Source organism: Antennarius striatus, chromosome 3 (genome assembly GCF_040054535.1).
Source record: "Antennarius striatus isolate MH-2024 chromosome 3, ASM4005453v1, whole genome shotgun sequence".
In the NCBI taxonomy this organism is placed as follows: Eukaryota; Metazoa; Chordata; class Actinopteri; order Lophiiformes; family Antennariidae; genus Antennarius; species Antennarius striatus.
The window spans coordinates 11,411,459-11,437,465 of record NC_090778.1 but is presented as its reverse complement, the minus strand read 5'-3'; the positions used below and the strand labels follow the sequence as shown (position 1 = coordinate 11,437,465).

At 41.5% G+C, this 26,007-nt stretch overlaps 1 protein-coding gene across 2 annotated transcripts in view; it reads right to left on the bottom strand.

The window, feature by feature from the left end:
- Positions 1-25,533, bottom strand: part of kremen1 (kringle containing transmembrane protein 1) — a 57,106-nt gene extending 31,573 nt beyond the window's left edge. For both annotated transcript variants that reach the window (XM_068311779.1, XM_068311780.1), the window contains exons 1-2: positions 25,407-25,533; positions 3,323-3,485 (exon numbers count right to left, since the gene is read on the bottom strand). In XM_068311779.1, the coding sequence (XP_068167880.1) occupies positions 3,323-3,485; positions 25,407-25,485 (242 nt within the window). In that variant the 5' untranslated portion in view covers positions 25,486-25,533. The remainder of the gene's footprint in view (positions 1-3,322; positions 3,486-25,406) is intronic.
- Between the last annotated feature and the right edge of the window lie 474 nt (positions 25,534-26,007).

Sequence of the window (26,007 nt, the reverse complement as noted above, 5' to 3'; positions counted from 1 at the left end):
ATCCTGTCTACAAGAAAATGGATGGATTTTTGAGATACAACAGAGTAATTATATTATTTTATATATAAAATCCATATATACACAAATATACTGTATGTGTGTGTGTGTGTGTGTGTGTGTGTGTGTGTGTGTGTGTGTGTGTGTGTGTGTGTGTGTGTGTGTGTGTGTGTGTGTGTGTTCTCAACATACATAAACACGTTTGTAATTTGACTGAAATGACCACTCCTTGTTATATTTGGTTGCACAAAATTGGTTTAGACTTTGATTCTGAGATTGTTCTGTCATTGGCTGATGCCTGGGAGTCATTTAGTACATCTTCCCATGGGACACTTCTATTAACTTCAGATTAACGAAGCCATCTCTTGGGATTGTAATAAAACCACACAAACTTGGCTGCAGTTTGACTGACCTCAAATTTGCACCCGACATTATGGAGATTCAATTACAATCAACTTGAGGAAAACTATTCTCTGTGGCATTTCCATTATCTGATCTACGAACGGGAGAAGCCTTAGACGCCTAAGTGGACACCCATAAATTGTACAGTACACACACATCTGCATATAAATATCCAGGAAATGACTGGTAAAGCTATTTAACCATCCACTGAAGCGTCAGTCACTTCACACCCTCACACTAATGCACCGGAGGGAGAGGAGCAGTAGATTAGAAGGAACAATAAATGAAACATAAATCAGCACTTCGATTTCTGTAATGCTTTAATGAATGTCACAAAGTAGATCTTTTCAGCAAAGGTCGAACAAGTACTTCAGAAACAAAAAATTTGCCTTGTTTAAGTGGAAAATTAAGGAATTACTGGGAAGTAGCAACCTCCCTCAATACTGAACATTAAAGTAGACATCACTTACTTCTACTTTATAGAGTGAAATTAAATCTGAATCGGACCATGCTGATTAACAAGTGTTGGAATATGTCATGCTACATCTCGTCTTAGACACGAGAGCTGTTGTACTCCATTTTTTCCAGGGGAACAATGTGACATTTCCTGTCTGCCCAGTTTCTCCCTGTTTTCACTCTGGTACTTTATTGCAGGCTATAAAGATGAAATGTGGGGCTATTAGAGCTTTCTTCAGCACCACTGTGGTGCCCTCTCTACTAAACCGGTTAGGATGAGATGTGTTTATAACTTCTCTGCATCTTATCATCTGACTTCTAAGATGTGTAGTAAAGCCGAATCATCCAGTGATTCCGAGCATTGCATTATTCACCCATGCCCTGGACTCAAGTCACATTTCATAAAACCACCAATGGCCTTGGGTTTTACATGTCAAAAAGCCTCCTTCTACCCTTCATTACACAACCTCCCCTTGTGGAATTCTAGCCAGAAATATCCACAAAAATTTAAGCCTCAGATGAAAGACAAACACAGATGAAAGACACGAGAAAGTCAAGAGTCACCAAATACTGGAAACAGAATTTGAACTTTAAGCAGCACTTCATGTAAACACAGATATTAGCGATCCAAAACTACCACAAAAAGATATAAAACAATTTTTTTGATTGAACTTTCTTTTTGCAGAACGTTAACCCACTGTACTGCAGGCGCAAACTTCTTAACATGTGTGCATGTGGGTGGACACATGCACAAATACTTGACCCTGTGGAGACATGCTGTAAATCCTATCCCTCATCTTTTCACAATGAAGTGACCACTTTGGTGCGCAGAGCACTGCTGATTGGTTGCTCTTTACGAGGAGTGTGTCTGGGAGAGACTGAGAGTCATTGCAGATACAGCCCAAAGTGAAAGAAATCCTTCTATTCGGGGAGAAACAAAGCTGTGAGCTGTCAGCGAGCTGGAAATGCTACTAGCTGCATTGGTGGCCAAAAACAAATCTGGATCCAACAATGAAGATGTCCATTTTGAATCGTTTTTTCAATGCCTCTAATGCAGGGAGAAAGCTATCCGTGATCCTCTGAATCTCTCCGACTCATAAATCTTATTTACCATCCATTTCAAGGAAAAACAAACCGCTCCAATGCAACTTCAAAGCATTTCAGCATTATGAGTTTACAACCATGACAAAGAGAAATGTTTCAGAGGCTTTGGCCAATGAAGAGGGGGTGTTCTGTTTCTTATGGCTTGGGCAATCCACTGTTCTGGACGTCTTGGTAAATTTGAGCTGAATCACGAAAGCGTGTGGCTCTCAAAATATACACAGCTTGACTGTCTTGCAAGCAAAACTGACAGTTGTGTTTGGACTGTGACTGATGGGGTTCTCTAGACACCAAAAGCCACCATATCCCTTCACATTCCATACATGAGAAATGAAGATTTGCTTATACAAGTCTTCAAGCATGTTTGCATCCTTGTGACAACATGGCTAAATGTTCTTTTAGGGCATAACCATAAAAGATTCAGAGAGAAATGTCTGAACCATGTAAAAACTCTAATGCCAATGATGCACTTCTGAATCATTAGTGAGGTCTTTGTCCATGTTAGAACGACCTTCTGATGTCAGTAATATCAATTTTAGCCATCATGAATGAACAAAATATGTCCCTTGAGATATTACAATAAAAATGATGGATTATATGGTAGAGAACATGTAGAAATTAAATATACTTTCCACTACAGGCTAGTTTCAAAGTCTGGGGTCTGGGGTGTTCAGTTTGTACATATCTTCTTACTTTCATCTTTTGAAGGTAATACCAAGTGTTTAACACAATTTAAAGCTCAGTCTCAATTTTATATAAAATTATTTTATGAAAGGAAATGTTTCAATAGATAATCTGGCTCAAAATAAAATAAAAAAAACCCCACATAATTTATAACTTCATGCTTTTTTTCCCATGTGGATTTCTAACAAAACCAACTCTGCTTGAAATATCCTCGCAAGAGTCTAGTTTCCTGAGGTGGTGGAATATATACCCTATTTTAATGACAGTAGATAACTATATATTTCATTCATTCATCTTCACAGATGCTTCCCCTTTCGCAGGCCACAGAGGTTGCTGGAGCCTATCAGAGTGGACTTACGGGTGAGAGGCGGAGGACACTCTGGGCCCGTCTAAGTTTACAATCTACTGTATATGAAAAATAAAATGACACTGTCATAAAATGAGCAGCGTCCTGTACGTGAAATACAGCTGGACTGAATGATTTCATACAATCAAACACAACAAGACAAAAAATTCTAACACTCAAATAACTTAACTTAAATAACTTAATAACTTAAAAAAATAACATTAACAATACAATCTTGGATTGTAAAAAATGAATCCAATAAACTACAACAACAATAACTGTTTTAGTCGTTTATTATTACTGTAGTTAAATTCTAGATCATGAATAGTAACTCACCTGCAATAGTTGTGTCTACCCAATCCGCCCTCTCCATTTGGGTATTTGAGTGTGTTGTAAGGGTGCTGGAAGGTCTCGTTCCAGAAGAGGCAGGGTTTGCCACCATGAAGGCTGGTCTGATTCTGGAACCCCCTGTAGTCCTCTCCATTAGCAGTGAAGCACTCTGGAAAGACAATAAATGAGAAAGAAAATGAGAGACTTTAGAGCAGGGGTATTCGATTAAAAGTTACCAAGGTCCAGTTATAAAAATTTCCTCTTAGTAAAAGTTTCGAACCCAAGTCCAGTTTGTGACTTATGGCCCCGATGTCCACATTATCATTTATTATCAATTTTCAATGCAGGATATGTTTAAGTGAGTACACAGCTAGCTCTTTTACCTCACCATAAATAAAAGTAGACCCAGACAAATATATTTCAAGCCTTTATGTTAGATTGAAGAACACACACAAACCTCAGATTTAAAACTAAAGTGCAAAAAGCGCTGAATAATCTTTTTTCTCGTAAATTAAAGACATCCCAGCCTTAAGAACTGAAGGCCTAACACTTCAAGTAAAAAAACATTAACATGTTCAGAAAGCATAAATAAAATCTGGCTCTTTCAGGGGAAAAATACAAACAGAACTTTCTTCATGAGAGAAAGGGGCATGTGGCCTGCCAATAATTTACTTGTACACAAGGTGTGTCTGTGTACAAAGTGTGCCTGTGCACACCTTGTTGTAGTGGTGGTCACCTTGTGGTGGTCTCTGTCATCTGTGGTGAAAGAGACCACTGGACTTTGTCAGCATCTCTTTTATTGCTGCATGTACTGTATGTCCTCTCCCCTTGTGTGTGTTTCATAGTGGTGTTACACTCAGCAAAGAGCTCCTTGTCTTTGTGAAGGAACCTGGCACACACACACACACACACACACACAAGCTACAACTCATGTCCATAGATATGCATAGTGTTCTCTGAATAGTTGCATCAAGATGTTAATATTTCTGATTCTCTGGTTGCTGTTGAAGCTGACATTGGGAGTTTTTCCACACATCTCATCTTTCTGTTTTCCCTCAAACAACGTGTCAACAACAGCTTTTAAGCACTTATTCACAACTGTCCCATCACTAAAAGATGTTTTATGTTGCCCCAAACTCCACCATGCCTTTAGTGAACGTTCGTTTGCATTTTTCTCGGTCATTTTACCCTCAGCTCGGACTTCAGGAGATAATTCTGCGCAAAAGCTCTGTACTTTGTTCCGTAGTGGCGATTCACGTTATTAATGAATTAATGTTACGTGTTCAGACTATATGAGGTAAAATGCTGCCTGACGGAGGATTAAACATAAATTTCGTCCACTCATTGTCACGGGTCCGGACAGAACCATCATGCGGTCCGGATCCGGACGGCGGTCCGCCATTTGGTGACCCCTGCTTTAGAGTAATAAGGGACTGGACAATCTATTAAGAAGAAAATCAAAAGCTTGGTGAGAGCTTATAAACAAGCAAGTAAAAGGCAGTCACATATGTGACCTGCTTTATTAGGAATCTGGAATCGGTGGAATAATCTCGTGCTATGAAAATGTTTTAAACGTGTCTGGAATGATCATAGTCAATACGTTTGGAATGTGTCCTTTGCAGAGGTTCATTTCGTTTCAGCTCTGACCAAACGTGTTACAGCCAAATTAATCACACTATTGTTTCAATTAATGTCAATGCTGGAGTACAGAAAAAATGGCTGCTGATAAAAAACAAAAGCAAACATGGTTTGAATTTCCAGGAAGTATACGACAACCATATGGCCAAGTAAGTGACAAGGAATGAGAGAGAAAGAAAGCTCGGTTCCCAAGGCAAAACAATGGCTGGTGGAAGGCTTTTCTTCCCTGAAAGAGGGAATTCAAATAAACAATGGCTGATGAGAGCGTGACGAGCCATCACCGATCATCATTCTCAGCCTTAGGGAGCTCGCGTCAAAAAAGTTTTAACACCTACAACTGAATTCCTCCTTGGATTGCATTACAACTGGGGAAAAATGATGTAACTTATGATTACTTGCACATGCATTTACACATTATTGCAATGTCTGTTAAAAGAGCTAGAAATATTTACTGAATTATTATATACTGTATGTAATTTGTATGTGTGTGTGTGTATATATACGTAATATACATATATATACATATAAAAAAATACATCTATACTGTATATATAGTATATTATAATCCCCACCTATATATTTGAATAAGCTCACTTGAAAACCTCACGTTGTCACGCTTCCAGCATCTACCCGGAAAATCGGGCGGCTAGCAAAGTTAGTTCCAGTCTTCACATTTGTCCGTGTCTCTCACTTACGGAGCCATTTTGGCTTCGTCAAACATAGCGGTTTAATATTATTTGATTATGACGGACCTCACGTTGTCATGTGGGGAACCCCGATGCTTTATTCACCAGGACCAAACTGACAAAGCTGGAGTCTACCCGGATGGCCGGGCCATAACGCCGAAGCGCCCTTTGTCTTCGCTGTCGTGAGCTTATTCAAATACAGTATATACGTGGGGAGATGTATATTCTGACAATTTTGCATTGTGCCTGTCAATCAAATAAGAAGTAGAAACTGTATCCATTTATTTGAAGGGAGCTGACGGATTTTGTTTTTATGATACACAGTTAGCCAATGATCGGAGCCTTTCATCAGGGTACGCCGTCTGGGCCGAGTATGAGCTCATGCATTGCAACATGACAGTCATTACATCCCTCAGTGAGCCAGTTGTGCTCGGGGTCTTTCTCATTCTCTTTCAAGTCCGAGGTTTTCCAACTTCCTCTCTCCCTTCATATCGTCTGTTCTCCACTGTCAGAACGCTCTACTCTTTCTCCATTGCTGCTTTGCCATTCCGAGACAAACTTTACTCAGATAGGGATCACATATACAGCTTTGTAAAACATCGTTTGCAGTCTGTTGTAGGGTTTATCCTCAGCTGGTGACCTCTAAATTTTGTTTCACAGGTTGACAGGAACCAGGTAAGATTCGCAGCAATGGGTAAAATTGCTATTCTTTGTATTTGTGGGAAGTGAAGGACTCTCAAATCAATCTTCTCTGTGCTGATGACATTAGGAGATGCATGAAAACAATGTGAATTGAATAAAGGGAATGTGTTTAGACCTTTGTATGTATTAATTCATTTCCCATACCTCAATAATGTGCGATATCTAGGGTAGTTGACTTACATACACGTTACAATCTCTTGCATCCTCCAAAAAATGCGCTGCTAATGCTTCAATTTGGAGTAAATCGGAGGCTGCTCTCATTTTATTAGCTTTATTTGATTTTGATTAAAGCTGATGTGGATTTTTTTGTTCATTGAAGTTCATCACTCCATTGTAAATCTGGCAGTAGCTCAATGAGCTTCAGGCTTTCAGGTGTCTGTGATTATAATTCCACTCTGTTACCCGTAAAAGCCCCCCCCCTCCTTTTTAGCTACTTAATATCGGCGGGGCATGGCAGCATATCAATCACTAGATTGAAAAATCCGCTCACAGGATCGTGGCTATGGCAGATCACACCAAAAGATAGGACAACAATGGCGCTCATGTTCTTACTACCCCTACACAAGGAAACAACCATCTAGGTTATAACCACAGGACAGACAAGGTGTTGAAAAATCTACATTTGCAAGGTCTAAACTGCAAAAGATGCACATGATCCTTGTGGTTCAATCTTTGGCTTTGGAGGTGCCACCATGTTACCTGCCCTAGTGAAAAAAAGAATAACTGTATGTGGATCCGAATCAAACAATATCACACAATCTTTGGGAATACGGAACCACACAAAGAAGTATCATTACATTGACATTACATATTTCTGGATGCCAACAGCCATGGCAACAGAAAGACAAGGAAACCCTGCTATTGAGAATTTGGCAGCAATACAAGCACAATCATGAGTCACTGCTCCCCAAAAGCAATCATGACTGTTACTGCCCCAGTCGGAGTGGATAACATCAGGCGGGGATGGGGCACCCGGCTGCATCCCAAATGAGCACACGTCCTTCAAACATCTCCTCCTAGAAAACAGCGGGTATTAAAATGACTGAACTTGGCCACATGCAGCGCTGCTCAATGCGCTGTTCAACAACAAAAAGGAAAATGACTTTGTAAATGTCTCCTCTCCTTTCCTCCTTCAGGAAACTTTAGGATGATGGAGAAGTTGTCTGCACATAGCCTTCTTGGAATTAGCTGTTACTGGAAATCATTCTACCATTTTGTGACCAAGTTTGTTTTCCAGGATGTGACACTAAATACAGCAGCGTATCGCCACCAGTAGGAGATACAAGGTGCTCTGTGTGCATTCAAGCAGTCATTTGGTATGAGAACGGTAAATGTCCGATCTGCAAGGACAGAGAAGATAAGTGGGGCATTCGTAATGATCTATGGTCCAAATTAAGAGCTTTGTGGATGGCCACACATCAATCAAGTGGACGTAAAAAGGCCAGTTGAATGTTTGAGCAATGTGAATATGAGCATTTAATCCTTGTCCTGGAGGAAATTAAGAGCTCATCTGCTGATTGGACGGCCGCCACTTCAGACTCACTCCCCAATCCAGGCATACCCAGCCCCAAACTCACAGCCCTTTTCTTGTAACCAAGCAACTGTTGCGCTCTGGTCACATGTGCTTTAGCTTTCTTGTGGTTTCATCATAGGTCGTGATGGGAAACAGAACCACCACTGCATGAAAGATGGAGAGAAGGGGGGGGAAGCCTCCTATAAAATGCATGCAGATCTACAAATAGAAAAAGTCCGGGAAAGGGAAAAGGAAGACTCGCCCTTGACCAAGCCCTGCACTGACAGAATACTGCACCACCCCGGCAATGAGAGCAGAAAAAAAGAAAGAACATGGACAGCATCATTGAGAGAGAGCAAATCGCCCTGTTATTACATTTGTTGGGATCTGTGGCTAATGATTTCCACATTGCAACTTCAAATGCACTTGATGCTATGAGAAAAAAGGAGGAAAAAATAAATAATAAAGTTTCCTTATGATCTGAAGAAAACAAACAAACAGGCTCACAAACAAATGGCTTCTCTGAAGCCTGTTTTCAGGTGACACATGAGCGCTTATTTGTTGTGTTTGCTACAAGGGATGAAAAGCAGCGATAATTAGAGACGACTGCTTCCTCGCAGAGGGCTGACATAAAGAGCCTCCTTCCATCTTTATTATATGCTTTGAGCTCTGGGTACAGCAAAAACAGCTCTCGTGGATCAGTGATATTTCCATTAGAATAAAATTATATGTTCACGCACAATAAAACGTGGATCTGAAACGTCATTTGCGTGGCAACTGCCACCTAAAAATGATGCTACAATGTTCAGGACATAGAAGAATTTAGAGACCTTCCAGTGTCAACAAACATGAGCGAGACTGCAGATAACTAATAGGCAAGCTGCTTCAGTATGTTCCCCTTCCACTGGGTCCTGGTAGCCATTACTGTTGTGAGCCTCATTAATGTCAGTGTAGTAGAACAGAGGCCAGGGACAGGCTAAAGGAGGCCAGATGCAGCAGATTACAGATTTCTTTTCTGGAAGGTGGGGGGGGGGGTAGTGTTTGGGTGACACAGCTGGCAGCAACACAAATCCGGTTCCTCTTTACAAAACAGCATCTATTTCCACATCAAAACCACTTCAGAGGATGACAGGAGGCCTGTTTGCACTCTTATTATCCAGGTTCCAGGTTCCACAATCTCAGTTAAGATCTGGTAATGAACTCATTTATAGCTAAAGAGTGATTTCACCTCAATCCCTCTGCTTCTCTAATCTTTTGTCCTATGAAAAGTTTTCGGTAAATGACCCCATGAAAGGTGGCCAATGACAACTCACAAGAAAACATTCCTTTAACTAGTTAAATGTCCAAACAATGGCTCAATGGGAATTTATGCTCCCTTTCTTCTGCTTCATTTGTTTGTGATAGGTTGTAGCCTCAGATAACCATGTCATAAACCAGGATTCATTCACACTTAAAATAGCCTCCATCACCACCATTCTTCCTCTGAGAGCTGAGCTGCACCATCTCCTGAGTTCACCACCACAGTAGCCACAGAGCCACAGGACTCCCTGCCAAAGTTACTGGGTAGCACCTATAAAACATGGCCCCATCTCATTCTAGTATGGCCCCTATGATTTAGTTCCATAATGGAAAGACTTTAATCTGTTGGAGCCAGCGGTGGGTTAACACACTGCCAAAAAACCCCTGATTGAAGTTGCTTGTCACAAAAATGGAAAACATAAAGGTTTTTGGGATTTTTTTTTTTTGTTCCACAAGCTGCTATGTTCTGTTAGGTCTTCCAGTGATTTTACAAAATCAATCAACAAACATACTAAAGCAAATAAAATAACTTTCGTAGGATTTCCCACAGCGTCCAGAGTGCAGCCTGACGCAGCATTGAGGAACAAGGGCATGGGTTTGGCTCTGAGAGCGGACAAGGATGGAACGAGGTGAGACAACTTTTGGTTTTGCTTGGCGGATGATCAGGGAGTGACTAGATGGATTGCAGACTCTGACAATGACGTAAAGGACATTTCAGGGTAAAAAAAACAAAAATTCCACTGGCAAAATGTTGACATCAGGGGCCCAGCAGCTAACCTGACATGTGGGTGGATGAGGTGTCACATTCAATTACCTCACCCGGGAATCTACTTGCTGTTTCCTCAACTCATGAGCAACATCTGTTGAAAAAACATTTCCAAACATGATTAAAAGGTTCTTCACCTCAAGGAGGTGTCCTTGATTCACACACACACACACACACACACACACACACACACACACACACACACACGGACTATGAATGAGCTCAGGAGGGAGGAGGCATCGATAGGGAAGTCAGAATGGGATGCTTTGAGTTGGAGCTTTAAAAAAGGTGCATAATTGTCAGGGATCTATCGATTGCAAATTTAACTCAACTGCAAATGAAGCTGACCTTTGAGACCGAAGAAAATGGTTGTGAAAGACGAAGCGGTGGCAGGGGAAGCAGAAATAAGCAGAAATAAGAGAAGAGAGGAAAACAGAGCGGCAGAGTGAGTCAGGGTGGGACAAAGACAGTTTATATGATCCCGCAGATTGTTAACCAAGTCTCTAATTTTCTCCTTCGAGTGCACAGCACCAATGAAATGAACACCGGGTTTATTTCTCATTTATCCATGTCACAGACGAGGCTTGCAAAGCAGAGACTTGTAAAATTAACAGCAAACACAGAGTTAGCATCTACAATGCCAGAGGTCTGAGTTTGAAGGTAGAAATCTCATTCCAGAGTTCCTCTGTGGCACAGCTGCATGCTGGGACCTTTTATTAGCAAACAACCAAAACAGATCTTAAGAGAACTGCAAATATGTCATGCTACTGCATGTCTAATGTGAGGAAAACAAATTCCCCTATGGTTCTCTAATCAAACGCAACCTTTGAAAACCAGCATCTGTGATACAAGACATGACGGCTCGATGTTGCTAATGGGCGTGCAAGTCTCACATGGGGGTGTGGGCAAAATTATCACTCTGTCAACTTGCACTCTGATAAACATATACTGTGACAAATCACCCAGAAATCTTCACTCCTGCCCACATCTTTCCCAGTCTTTAGTTATCTCCCCCCACCCCTTCATACCCATACGTCCCACAGATGTACTTACGGTAAGAATTAAACAGAGCAATTTCCATCAGTACAGCATTTGTATTTAAAGATGAGGGGATCGCTTTTGACGCACGCACACACACACACACACACACACACACACACACACACACACACACACACACACACACACACACACACACACACACACACACACACACACACACTTTTGTTCTCTCCAGTATCATTGTGGCGATGTCATTCTCACCCATCACTCCTATATCAACTGTAGACATCACCTACGAAGTGTGTTTGTGTGTGAGCGTGTATGTGTGAGTGTGTCGGAGTGCACATGTCTGTCAGTGCCTTAACTCCTCTCCTTTCACAATGATCCAACCTCTCTAAAGGCACTATTCAATTTGCGGCAACATTATGTAAACTGTGTAGCTTCGGCTTGACTCCCGGCCACTCTCGTGGGATGATTTCCTCGTAGGTTGGTTTCATGTTGTTTGAATGATAATATTTTGATTCATGCAGTGATAAACCTCAGATTCATGTAATGAACCTTTGAACCTGTATGTTAAGGTACTTTCAGCAAACAGAAAGTCTCAAAAAAAGGTGAACCATGAACGAAAATGGGGCGCTGCTAAACACACCTGTTTTCGATCGTCCTGTTTGTGCTCAGGTTAGCCAGTACCTAAGGAATGTAAATTATATGTGGTTTGGTTTAAGCTGAAAGTCTGACAGAACTGTTGCAGGAGATTGTGTTCATCCCCCCTCCCCCCAAACCCTGATTACAGGGTCTGGGGAAGATGAGGTCTGACTGGGATAAATAAAGGTCTTGGGTCGAGGGGAGGAAGCAAAGCGACATGCCCTGTTTCTGCAAAAAGCAAAGATGCTCAACATTAAAACTTGTTTTTTCATACATGATTATTAAATATAATTTATAGTGAATTACAAGTCTCGTCAGGGAGAAGCTGAAGCATTGGTAAAGCAGCAGGAAGACCTTTAACACTCAAATAAAGTCCTGAAAAGCATCTTCTTGCAGTGAGCCCATTTGACTGTTTGGAAGAGAAGGTCAAATTTAGCTCTCTGGTGCACTCTGGTAAGAAGTTGTTTGTCATTTTATAGAGAGGTCACAAAACATGTGGTATGTCATGTTACGAAGGATACAGTTAGTCCAATACATATTTAAATGATATTGAGTAAGCTGCAAAAAAGCACATCCCAAAATCACTCAGAAATACAACAGGAAGCGTTTCTTTCAAGAAGTACAAATGAACCGCGGCTAAAAAAAAAAAGTTCACATGGTTTTCTTTGTTAAGTGAACGACCAAATCAAACAAGTCTCATTTCAACCTGGACAGAAGGGAACCTGTTACTAGACTTAAACTTATCAAATGCAGAGGCTTCTTTCACCATACCAGGATGTAGTGATTGAAGCTTGAAATGTTTTGCCTTGATGAAAAATTGAACAAGTCATGCATTAATCTCTTAACAGAGAGTCAGTTTGAGCTGAACAACCACGAGTTGTCTCACAAATATAAAGTTATTTGTCATTTACACACATATCACTGTGCATATGTCAGCTATTTTGAAGCATAGATGCTTTTCACATTAAACCCATCTCGTGTAATTATGAATGTGAGTGATCAAAACAACGAAATCTGATCTGAGGAAAACATCACAATTTAATGCAGCTCCAAATGTAAAACTAGCCTGAATTAAGTTTTGTAACAAAAGCAGATGAGTGGAGGATTTCATTAAGTCTTGGGACAATATGAGTACACATCGAAACAACTGTAATCGACTTTTACTTATTGTGTGCTGTGGTGGATGAACAGACCCATTGTGTGGAACACAAACATGCTTGCATCTGCATCCAATGAATCTTTAGCATGCTCATTTGGGACGAGTGACGCATCACACATCAAACAAATTTGGTCGGTCTATCTCTGGAAACTGCAGATGGAGGCCTTGGTCAATTTCCTCAGCATTCCTTTGCATGCTAAAATGTCTTTACATTTCAGATCTATACATGATAGCCTCGCACCCCGAATTGGGTTTAGATGTACCTGCAATCATCAATTCCAAAGCGTATGTTCATTTTAATCGCAGTCCCTTTTGCCCATCACGTTTGCATCACTTGCTTTTGATTACATATTCAAATGACTAAAGCTTGAACACAACACACATTTTGTTATTTGTCTGAAATAACAAAACTGCAGTACAATGCATGTCCAAGAACCCAACAACATCAGCAATGCAGGCTGCTGCACAGGGGGACCACAGCACCAACCATTCAGACCCCTCTTAACCAGCCATGTCTCTTGTTTCTGATCTTGATTGTGAAAGCGATCCTTTTTCACTGTGGTTTGTGTGGCTGTGGGAAGAGCAGCAGTACTGGGAACCAGATGGCTCTGGTAAAAGAACAGGGGGCATCCCACACTAGCCTCCACGGGAAGAGGATCCATTATGGAGGATCTATTGAGGGCCAGTAGATCCTGTTTCACGATATCGGCCAACTGTGACCACTGCTTTGCATTGGTTGTGGGCTGGTGCCACGTAAGCTGCTGCAGGCCCAACCTTTTTTGTGCTCACCTCAGGGAGCTTTATTCACCTTGGATGCAGGGCAGACAACTAAATCAGGGCCTCTTAGTGACTTGGGTTTCATCCTTTTCATTTTGAGCCTCTTTCAAAGGTTCTTGTATTGCAGTGGGATATCAGGCTCCACAGCTTGAGGGACAATGGCTGTTTGTGGAAATGGTTGACTTGGATGTTCCTGTGCTTTAATAAAATACATGAGCTATTAAAGCTCAGTTAAGTAAAGCAGGGCTTTGCTTGAGTTAATGCATATTTATATCCGTATTCTATCAAAACGACGATAGCCAAACATTGCATCCACCCACCTTGTGTGTTCTCTGATCCGATCACCTCTTCTCAGCCCTACCCCCCTTTCCAGCTTTGTTCTTTTGTTTGCTGTTCACTTAGCTATGTCTGCTCTTTCAACTCATCCAAATGTTTGTTTCGTCCACTTATCCATGTCCACTTGCTCAGCCTTCTGGGATGAGTGCGGTAGGTGGGTGTTTCCTGTAAAGAAGTTGCGAATTTGTGTCTTCTGCTACAAACTCCAGCAGCTGGACACTACCCAGCCCCTCGGGCTCAGGAGCAAAATTACCCTCCATTTACTTAAAGTGGTTGCCATTACTCTGCTGCAGTAGGACACAGAACGTCATGGCTCTGTCCCAAACATAACTGCAATATAAAAAGAACTAGGTTCGCAGGACAGGTCATGTGTCACACAGTAGCAATTCAATATCCTCCTGTTATGTTATGTTCTTGGTTACTCTTCTCAAAACTAGAATTGCATCTGACACCACAAAAGTACGCGGTCGCTTTGAAACTCTGTCCCGATTTTCTGTGGAAGCAACCAACTAACCAGTGAGTCGTTTGAACATGTTTGAGTCAAATAGAAGATGAAAGCTCATTTATTTAATCATAGAGTGTCAAAAATGTTATTAATGGCACACCCAAAGAGACAAACACAGGAAGTCAGAATTGAACTTGAGACTGCACCAAAACAAACAAATAAAAACCAATTTCTAATGTTTTGTTCATGAATTATGTAAGATACAGAAACACCAACATAAGTGCAGGGAAGAGTAAAGCTGAAGTTTCTTTTAATCGCACGATTTTACATTCATGGATGAATCTAGTTTTGAGGTACTACATTCTATTTTGTATTGACATTTTCACACATGAGCCACTTCGTCCCTGGGGGCATTAAAGCCTCTTTTAAAATTCCATTCTCTCTGAATTAAATTGAGTCTTGATAATGAAAACAATGGCTTGTTTGGCAGTTAATAGAATTCATAGAACATAAGGCTCTATGGCATTTCATTACTGTTCTCTGACTATTTGATTTACCCAGTCGCCCTGGAGTGTGTTCCATCTGATGGGCTCCGATGGCCGCGGAGCGCACGGGCAGAGACAGAATGTCATTCAGCACAGAATGGAGTGGGACTCCTCATGCATACACAAACGTCAAAGCAAAAGAAGACTTCAGGGAACACAGTTTGCTCATTACGGTATTAAAATTGGGAAAGAAAAGCAGAAGTTTCAAGCTTATGAATTAATTCGTACATGTTGATCTAAAAGCACAGCATCGCAGCTCATTCAAAAAAAAAAAAAAAACTCCAGAGGTCCTCTACTGATTTTCGGACAACAAAACCTCACTAACCACTATTCTGGCCGCATGCATGTACTCTCTCACCTAAACATTGTTTATCTCTTCCAAGCCTGACGGCTGCACACAACCGGCAGTGACTTGACAGCTTAATGTCATGTTGTCTTCCAAGACTGCCTCCTCGGATCAAGGACCGGAGCGACGCATTCAACTTTAGTTGTTTGGAGACACTTCTTTCTCTCGTGGTTTTGAGCTTTGCATGACAATCGCATCCGTCACGCCCCATAAAGTCCGATGGAGGCTACCCATACACCACCACCAGCACCACAGATCCTGAGGCTGGAAGGAATCCAGCAGCTTTGCATGCAGGTTCAACTGACCGACCGCATGAGCAGGTGGTGATTTGCACAAGGTGAAAGAGGAATTATAGAGTTGCACTTGATATAAGTTCAAAAAGAGAAATGGGAGCGGGTAAGAACACTGAGAGAGGTGCTTTGATTAAACAAATGTAAGCCTTTGAACACGGCAGGATGAGAGTCACAGTGGCACGATAATAAGCACGATGTGTCTGTAATAACCGGGTCTGTTTCTCCGTCTTAGTGGTTGGTAGTTTTATGGGTGTTCCAATCCCATGGCATGAAAGAACAAGGGCGTTGCCCACAACTTGACCTCTGCAGGGCGCCACCCAGAGGTCAACCAGCAGTAAATGGGCAACAGTAACAAATATGTACACGTTTCTGGGCTTTAGAGTTATTCCCCTCTTCTGTTACCAACTGTGAGCCAGAGTCAGCGTGCTTTCAGCCAAGTGAGGGAATTATTCAAAGCTTGGCCTGTCCTCACAAGTCAAGACACGCTGAGTATCATGAGTGTTAGGATATGTAAAAAGGAAAACATTGTGCTCTGTTTTCTTCACTTTTAGTTTTTCTACTCTCTACGGCTTCTCAGTCTTCCCCGTCTCCTCATCTACCACTGTGTGGTAGCTACTGTGAGCTGGTGTTGCTGTTGCTGAGGCACTGGGTGTGGAGGTATGTAAATTTGTTTTTAAGAGACTGTCAATGAAGTACCAGGAGGTTGTTCAGAAGAAGAGTCTCTTCCTTCTCTATGACTCCTTCAGGAGTCATGACGAACTTGTTTTGTCCAACCAATTCAATGTGCACAAAGGAAGACAGTGTACCTTTGTGTACAACCCTAACCCCAACCCAGAAAATTTGAAGCATTTTTGACTCCTCGCTTATCAAAATTTAAATCAAGCCTAACCCCAAATCACAGATTTCAAATTTATGCAGCTGGATTTGTAAGGTGTGTGTGTGTGTGTGTGTGTGTGTGTGTGTGTGTGTGTGTGTGTGTGTGTGTGTGTGTGTGTGTGTGTGTGTGCGTGTGCGTGCGTGTATGTGTCCTCCCTCAGCAAGCGGTGAGCAAAGTGGCCTTTTCTCAGTGCTCTATAACTGTTGTCGGCCACCTAACACAATCAGTTGCAGTAGAAACGCACAGCTGAACTCTGTTGTCGTGTTTTGTCGTCTTAATAATTAAGTTCATTTCATTGGAGATTCATAAGGACTCCATATGGGCTGCTGTGGAGCACATTTTGCATGAACACAATGCAAACAGGAAACAGGGTCACTGGGTTTATGGTGAAAACAATCAGGACACACTGGATGAACCTGCAGTATGTGCAACTGACAGGACGTTTAAAGCCTTATTAAGTTTTACAGACTGTACACATTTCAGGGAGATTAGCCACTTTTTTTCTACTTAACAATGATTTTGATGGTTAATGGGAAAATAGGCCGCATAAAAAAACCATGTGTTCCCACATTTTGTTCTTCACTGTGATTGATGCTGACACTTTTGCATGACCTTGAGTTTAAAAAGAACAGCTGCAACACGAATGTTTTCTTCTCACCCAGGATGCGTCTCCTCATCCACATAGCTTCCGTGTGATGAAAGGTTTACAATAAAACAGTGAAAACTTAGTATTCACCATCATGGATGCCACAACTAGTCAGCCCTTTATCCATAAACTCTTCCCATACTGACAATGCACTGGTTTAACCGATCAATGCACTTTTCGATCAGGGTTGCTTCTTCATTACCAAATCCATTCTTTCTCATTGAAAAGAATAAACTCCATTTCACATTATAAATCCTCCCTGCATGGCAGCTAGATGTGATATGTTCTGATGTCAGGTTACTAAGATAAGGTGGGTCTTCACAAAAAAATCTTAATAGCAGGATCGGTAGGAATAAGAGAAATGTGATGGGAAACAGCAAAGACAGAAGATAAATAAGAAAGAAGATGGGAGAAATAAAAGAATTGAATGTAACGACAGAAAAAGATGTGGACGCAACAAACAAGATGAGACAAATTGAGAAGCAATAAAGGTGGAACTACAAGCAGAGCTGCAAGCATTCATTTTTATAACTATCTTTAAATCTTTTTAGAAGATTGTCAAGGATATATAAAGGCGATTGTGTGAAGTCGTAAGGTTTAGATAGACTTACAAACACTTTATTGATCCTGACGGTCGTCTGAGTTTGAGTTCACTATATAGAAAAAGTATGTTTTCTTGCATTAATGTGCATTGTTATTGGAAATCAATTGTGCCACATTCATATCGATATTTAATCAATTCATGTTTGAGTTCTGCGAGTGAATTTGAAGTAAGAAATATAGTAAATATGCATTTTCATTGGATGCTCGCGATTTTACTAGAAAAGAATCTTAAAATAGTCAAGATTTTCCCATCTACAGAAACAAACTTACATATAGAAAAGCTTGAATGAAAGCCTAAAACAGAAGCTATTTTTATCACCTATAGGATGTAAACTGGGGTCGTCTGGATGGGATATGGCGGTCGTAACTAATGGACCAGCCGATGTGATGCATTCAGGCGACTGAAATAAGCCTTTCATGGTTTTATCAACTGAAAATTTATGGAAGATATCAATTTTCAAAGGGACAACAAAACATGGAAAATCTGTCTTTCCATAAGGGTTAATGTGTATTTTTAGTCAACATATTACATATTAATACATTTATTATGAAAGTTAGACATTTGTCAAACCCATGCCACTCATGAAACTTTTGTCAGGAGTTGTTCCAAACATTTATTTTGGAGGAACTTTGCTGTAGTTGTGTTCAGTGTCTAAAAATGTGTGTAAAAACAAAATTGGCAAGAAAACTGACAGACAGGCTGAGACGCAGGCTTCAGGGTTTAGTAGAAATTAAAGTAGATATCAAGCATTTCAGTCATTGATTTGATAACAACAAAGACATGAATTCAACTAATTGCAGATGTGTGATGCAAGCGTACAGAGACGCTCAAGTTTAAACAAACAGCGGGTGGTTATTATTAAAGAAGGCTCTGTTTTATTCACATGATGAAGTTAAAGAACTTAAAATATGTGGTTTGGGGCCAACCGCTTAATCTGGATGAAATTAAAAAATATACCCATAATTATTCTCATGTTGCCACAACCAGATGAAAGAATGAAACCGCCTGTTCAAAGGCACCAGAGGACAGGAAATGCCTCTGATGAACTTCTACTGGGGATGACAGTCCCATCCACAATTCAAATTTTCTACATTGTTTCCTGTATCCAAACGCTAACATACGATTTGTTGCTTGTGATTACCCTCTGTATGATGATATGTGCCACACACATCTTCTCCAATGGTAGACACCCTGCTGAGGAGATCGGATTGCAAGCGCTATCAAAGATGATATTCTAAACTCACTGTGCATCATTGGACAGATGGCTCATAATTAAATATCTGAAAGAAACTGGTTTTATCTGAACTTCTTTTTCCTAAATAGAAACCTGCTGTTCTATTCATGGGGAGACGTCTCCTCGGGCATTTGCACTGGAGATATGGGAGCACATTAGGGTCAAACTTGCATCGGAAAAGTAGAATTATGTTTCGCAACCAGCATTAGCACATTAATGTTGACACAACTGATAATCATTACAGTACAATAAAATTGGTTGTAATAAATGAAGCAGATCTCCTACTTTAACATGAACCTAAGAGGAAATCACAACTTAAGTTAACCTACTTTCCTGAAAACCCTTCACTGCTTAAGTTTGACACTCCCACTGGTTTCTCCACAGTCACATCTCTAATCATGACCATAATACTTAGACACACACACACACACACACACTCTATACTGCTGTGGTTTGCCTGAACTTCTGTCTGCAGCACAGAAGTTAAATCTCTGAACCGGAAAAGCAGGGGGGACCACACGGCCCACATCTGAGACCCAAACCCATGCAGCCTCTTCCCATAATTCCCTGATACTCCCACGCCGAGCATCGAAAGCTCTTATGGTAAACTCTGTAAGAACTCGTCTCCCCTCAAACCAGCAGTGCATGGCGGCCACCTCTGCCAACACAAGCTTGTGTTCCTTCAGATGTTGGCTGGAAATGGTCTGTTATTATCTTCCGAGGCAGATGATTCAGAGTATCTTTCTCGCTTTCCTCCACACACTCACAAAGATCCCTCTGTCTCAGCGGACGTCAACGCCGGCCAGTCAGAAGCTGCACTGGCCGCCGTTTCAGACTGGATTCATTTGAAACAGATATGGTGATTGGCTGTACGAAGAAGAGACAGACTGTAGTGTGTGTGTGTGTGTGTGTGTGTGTGTGTGTGTGTGTGTGTGTGTGTGTGTGTGTGTGTGTGTGTGTGTGTGTGTGTGTGTGTGTGTGTGTGTGTGTGTGTGGCATCTAAGTCTGACACTTGACATGACCTCTATAAAATCTTGAGCAGGAATGTTGAACGTTGAATCCTACAATCAGTTATATTATAAACTCAGAACCACACGTATAGATGATCTCATTGATTTGATTTAAAATGATTTAAAATGCCCAAAACATTTAAAATGCCCAAAACATCAGAGTATGTCTTAAAGTTTTGTGACCAAATACTCCAGTTTTACTCCACAATCCTTCATTTCATTCACAGAATGAGCCAAAATTCTACTGGGAACCGTGGAAACAAAAACAACACAAAGGATTAATGTTCCTAAATAGCACAGGGCATCATTTCAATAATGTGCGCCAAGGGTTCTGTTGGCAAATATTGAATGATATTATCTGAGATCTGCTCCGGAAACAAAAACCAACCACTGGAAGTGAGTCTTAGGCTAACTTGTAACCACGGAAACAGAAACAATAAAAACAACAAGACTCCCTAAATACGAAAAAAAAGAGCACTATTTCTGTAGCTCGTTTATGCGTGAATACAATTTGATTAAAATTGAACAGGTTTTGAAATAAAATGTAACGCATAGATGGAAACCACACCTACATACCCCCCCCCCCCCCCCCCGATAGAAATCATTGATGTTTTTTCATGTCAGAATTAGCTGCTTGTCTGGATGTAAACCACTGGATGGTTTACATTAATTGATGACTGTGTTCAGACTTATCAATTTATTTATCACAAAACTTAACAGTAGAATTAACCACGAACATCTGCTTTAGTCCAAATCCAACATGAAGTCAATAAAGTTTTCTGAAAAGACAGAAGGTTTCTACATTTAAACTCACGCGACAACGGGCCTGTTGTCCCCCAACCCTCCTAAAATGTTGTCATGTGTTCGAACCACGAGCTCCTGGGGAGCGTTTAAAGACACCTGGTGGAGAATCCTGAGGATACAGTCACTGATATCAAAGAATTGTTACATACAGATGTGGTGGAATGTTTAAAATAAAATAAAATAATAAAATACACACTACAGCAAATGCAAATGTTTTAGAGAAGTTGACAGAGTCGTAGGAACTATCTGACCTTGATGTTAGGCAGAGTGTTTGGTTTTCCTGGACTCAGATGAGTATTGGCAGTAGACTTATTACCATACTTGCATGTGTTTTGCAAAAATGAAGTATTGATGTCAGTTCGACATGGGGTTGGTTTGACATGTGGTCAGTTGCTGGCGAGTCCAGTGACTGCCCATTACGTACACACACACGGCAGAGATTGGCTATAAGAACTCCACAAAGACTTCAGTTGATTTGATTGAGGGCTAGCTCAACTCCCGGGATGTCGTTACCAGAGATCTCATTAGATAAGTATCTGTTGACATTGTTTGTCTGCATCATCGATGACACTGTTGAACTTCTCCTCAACCTATGCATGATTTGAATTGACAAATAAATATCTTGTACTTATAAACTTTCTCCTGTTTTAAGAAATCCTCTCTCCACCACAAATGGCGTCAAGAACAGGATTCGAACCTGTGTGGGGAAACCCCAATGGATTTTGAAGCAGAACTACAACAAAAAGACACAATACACTAAAGACTGTAATATGTAGACAAGTTGAAATACTTCTGGCATACTCTCCTCTGCTTTTCATATATACGTGAGCATGTGCCTACAAACAGTTGTAGTTCATTCATTCATTGGGACTTGAAGTCAAGACAAAAGCTCTCCATCAATCACATTATAACCATCTGATCCATGAAGCCAGCGTCACGACGGTGACCCCAAGAGCTACTGTTCTGGTGTTTGTGAACCCATCAGGATCTTGCCTCTCCTCCTTCAGCCACAGTGATGCCCGAGTCCGTCTGCGGCCTACGGCAAAGGATCTCAGACCAGAGTCCAGACAAGCATCATGCGCTGCTGGATTGCAATCAGACAGGGAGCAGGAAAGAGGGCAGACTGCCAGACAAAACACAGGGCTGCCAGTTTTTTTTCCACTGTTCATGAGCATGTTCAGCTAAAAGCAAGAAATCACAACAAATGCAGCCATTCATCTCCCGATCACTATATTTAGTGCCTGTAATGCTTCGAGGAATAAAAAGAGTGCAGGTGCTGAATGAGAAGAAAGCAAAGTGCATTCAAATTTCTGGCTTGGCCTGGAAACATGCAAGATGATTCACCCACAGCAAATGAGTTGGATGAGAAACCTAACATCACAGACAGCAGCCGGTTCAAACCGTCCCGCTGTGGCCTCACAAGTTATTTTATGCATGTCTAGTTCATCCGATTTGGCAGAGGCCGTGGAGGAAAGGAAAGCCCATAAGGCATCTCTCGCCTCCTCCGACTAGATCAGCTGGTCGAGCACAGCCTGATACTAACATGATGTTTTCTTCATTACACTTTGTTTCTGATTGCTTTGTCTCCTATGATCGTGCAAGAAAAGCGCATTCTATATAGCTAAAATGTCACTGCATGGCCTTTTTAAGCCAGGACTCAAAACAATTGTGTCCTTTAGAACTAATAGAAAAACTGTCCATCGATGTGCCAGAAAGGACTCAATTGTTTCGTATTTCTCCAGGTACAGACCTAACCTGAAAATAAAATGATTTCTTTTAGCTCTTATAAAAAAATATACAACCTACAAATGACACTTCTTGACATTTCTCAGCTTCAAACTCGTGTCTTTCCCATTTGGTCTTTTTAAGGATCAAACAAATGCATTATAATATGTTAAATAGCTCTTTTGAAGTCGTCTTTTTACCCGAGGACATTGCCAGACTCGCCATTTCAGTCAGTTTTCATCGCCTTTCCTGTCGTGTTTCCAAACCAAGCTAACAAATGGCAGGTCATAGCTTCATTTTCAGTGTACAGGTGATAGAGTGGTGATGATCTTCACGCATCTAACTCCTTTAATCATCCCCAGCCCCTGATGGGAATCCATGACCTGGAACTATTAGAACAGATTATAGATTACACCTTCATGCGCTGACAGGTAAACTGCCTGCCTGACCTACAGATGTATTTAAAACAAATCACGTCACAAGTGAGCCGCCTCACACGAACATGAACGATGGCACAGTCCAACAAGAGCCATTTTAATAAAATATACCCCCATTCTTAATAACAAGACACAAACAGCTGCATTGAGCGACTCCCCACAACTCATCAACACAAACTGTCACCCAGCCGGTAAGTCCGGTCACGGATACAAATCCCTGCTGATTGTCCAGCTCATGCTTCCTCATCACAACGACACCATCAACTAAATCATCAGCAACTCCCAACTCAGTCACACCTCATCTTGACAGCCCCGACGGGATTCAGCTTCCACCAGTTTTTATTTGTGTGACGCAACAGCCGAGTGAGCAACAACAGGCCACAAGAGTCAGATTGAACACCGTGTGGGAGTGTGGATGAGTTCGTCTGTGGATCCTCTGCAGTAAACGAACGGCATCAGTGTGAAGTGGCCTGGATGATGCATAAAAGTACTTAGGTTCTCCAACCACAACACATCATCTCTAACCCTTAACTACAAAGTCAAACACTGAAATCTTCTACTTTAAATAGACTTTATCACAAAGGCAAAAGAGCAGGATGCTTTAATGTTTAAGGTTTAATAATGAGATTTTTTAAGGCTGATATAATAACAAAATCTCTGATATCGATATGGTTGAGAATTAACAATCGCTGACATCATCAGAATCTGGACCTGAACATCTCAGTCAAACTACAAAACCACAAAGTAGATAATGAATAAAATTGGAACTGATCAAATTAAGTACAGAAAATCCTAGAGGTGATTTTCATTCTTTTACTATTACTTTCCCTCGAAATCCGTGATTCCAGCTGAGAAGACTGCATCTCTATCAGGCAAGGTTTGCAAACACTGATAAGTCATAGAAACACCCAATCAGTTGTTTTGGGGGTTGTTGGTTTTTTTTTTCAGATAAACTAGCTAGAACAGACTATAATATCTACAGACTCGCTCATGGGATTCAAGTAGTTTTATTCCAGCTCTGCTTCCTTCAGGGTGTTGATTTATCCTCAGCTTCTCTTGTGCATTTCCCACAAGCTCACAGGACTTTTCATTATCCCTAAACTCTCTCCTGATTCTATTTCTCTAGAACAAAACCTACATCCTTGGACACTTACAGCCTGACATTAGAAAGAAAACTACACAACTACAAGTACACAACCAGCAGGTGTGTCTGCAACACAGGTTCAAAGGGAATGTAGAGCAGATTTTTCCCTTAGGTGTCCAAACAGTTAAGAGCAGACCTACATTCTTTACATTTGGACACTGAATTATATGGACCTAAAATCTACAGAAACCTGATTTCCTTACTCCCTCTTTGTTATGAGGGGGAAAGCCACCGCTTTTTAGGGGGAATACCGTTGCTTTAAATACTTTGTTAAAACATAGGTACACATGGGAATACTTACGCACAAGCCCAGATGGTGGACCCTCTCATTTGAAAACCAAGGGTATAATTACAAGACAAAAAAATTAAAAAGGAAAGCAGGAGGATTTTCTTCTTCGACATGAAACGCGGCATGAATTACAACAAGGAGAGGCTCGGTTAGTGTGGTCATCATTATTAAACATCACTGGAGGGGAAGATCCACCGGACGGGCCGTTTCACTGTGACCGTCTGCTGAGAGGCGCAGGCAGGTCGTCGTTTAGGAGTCTGAACTTGATGTGGACTCGAATGAATGATATCAGATCCCTGATCGAAGGTCTCCAGCTGATGTCGGGTGGTGGTGGTGGTGGTGGGGGTGATATTTGAACGGATCGATGCAAAGCGTAAAACCGGTGACGCGGTGCAGCCACATTAAACGACACGCCGGAGATTCATATCAACACGAACATGTTGCCCCACTGCACTGAGATTACAATCGATCATGAACGCGAAAGCATGACTGATCAGTTCAAAAGCGGCTGATCAGAGGACGAGGAGCCGCCTCACAGCGGGAGGTGCGGGGTGTCCGAGTGTCCGGTGCGTAAAAGCCACGCGTTTGACTTTCCATGATTTAAAAAAACAAAACAAAACAAAACGTGGTTTTAATAAGGACAGATCAGCGATTCCTGATTATTTCGAAAGTGTTTTCGAGACTTGCATGAAAAACCCACATGTGGTATGAGTGTGTGTCGGTGACTAGACACGTCTTGGACCAGTGTTTGCTCTGTAGGCGTGGAAGTCATCAAACTAGTCAGTCGGCTCACATCATGTCACTCCGCAAGTCTTCAAACAAATCAAATGTCAAAAAGAAAGAAAAAAAACAAAAAAACCCCGAAACAAAGCATTCATGCAGCCGCTGGATGGAAACAACTCAGAAACAGACATCTTGTTGTTTGTATAGAAGAACCGTGATGGGACACGGGCAAAGGGGATGAATCACGAATGAAGTTACTACTAATCTAATCCGAGACATATCAGATCTATCCTGTAATATTAAGATAAAAGCACGGTCGTGTGCGCGGTGGAAATGTCTTGCAGGATAAGTTTGTCCGATGCGTAAAAAGGCAAGTTTGGAGACGCGTCCAGTGACGCAGAGTCGTGTCGGAGGAGAGGAGGCGAGCAGGAAAGTTTTGGCTTACCGGTGTCGAAATGACTCAAAGCCGCGCAAGAAATAACCCCAGCTAGAAGGAGTGCAGAAGTGGCTGTCCCGGAATCCATCGTGCGAGAGAACAGTCGGACTGGACTGGCTGATGCGCAGACCGGAGGGCTGCTGGGCTGACGGTCACGGTCTGTGGACGGGTCGCTCTGTGGAAGCCGTGAAAAGTCCCTGAAGTTCAAGGCAGGTCTGTGCGCCTCGCCTCCACTGACACCGCAGAGACGCCAACAGATAGTAAGTAAGGGATCCTATTTCCAACCCATGTGACAGGAAATAGGGGCAATAGATTCAACCTGCAGCGCTTGTGGAGCAGCAGAAAGAAAAAAGGGGAGGAGGAGGAGGAGGGGGCGCTTGTTCTGGGGGTGGGAGGGTGGTGTCATCAGCAGCAGGTTTGTGGGTTTGAGTATTCATAGGGTTTGGAGTTTTCAAAGACCAAATAAAGACTAATAATAGTAATAATAATAATAATAATAATAATTAGAAGAAACAGTTAGTTATCACCCAACTGCGCACAGTGGTCATTCAATAGCAGAAGAAGAAAGAAACATTAGGAATTTGGAACAGAGAAGAAAAACCATTGAGAT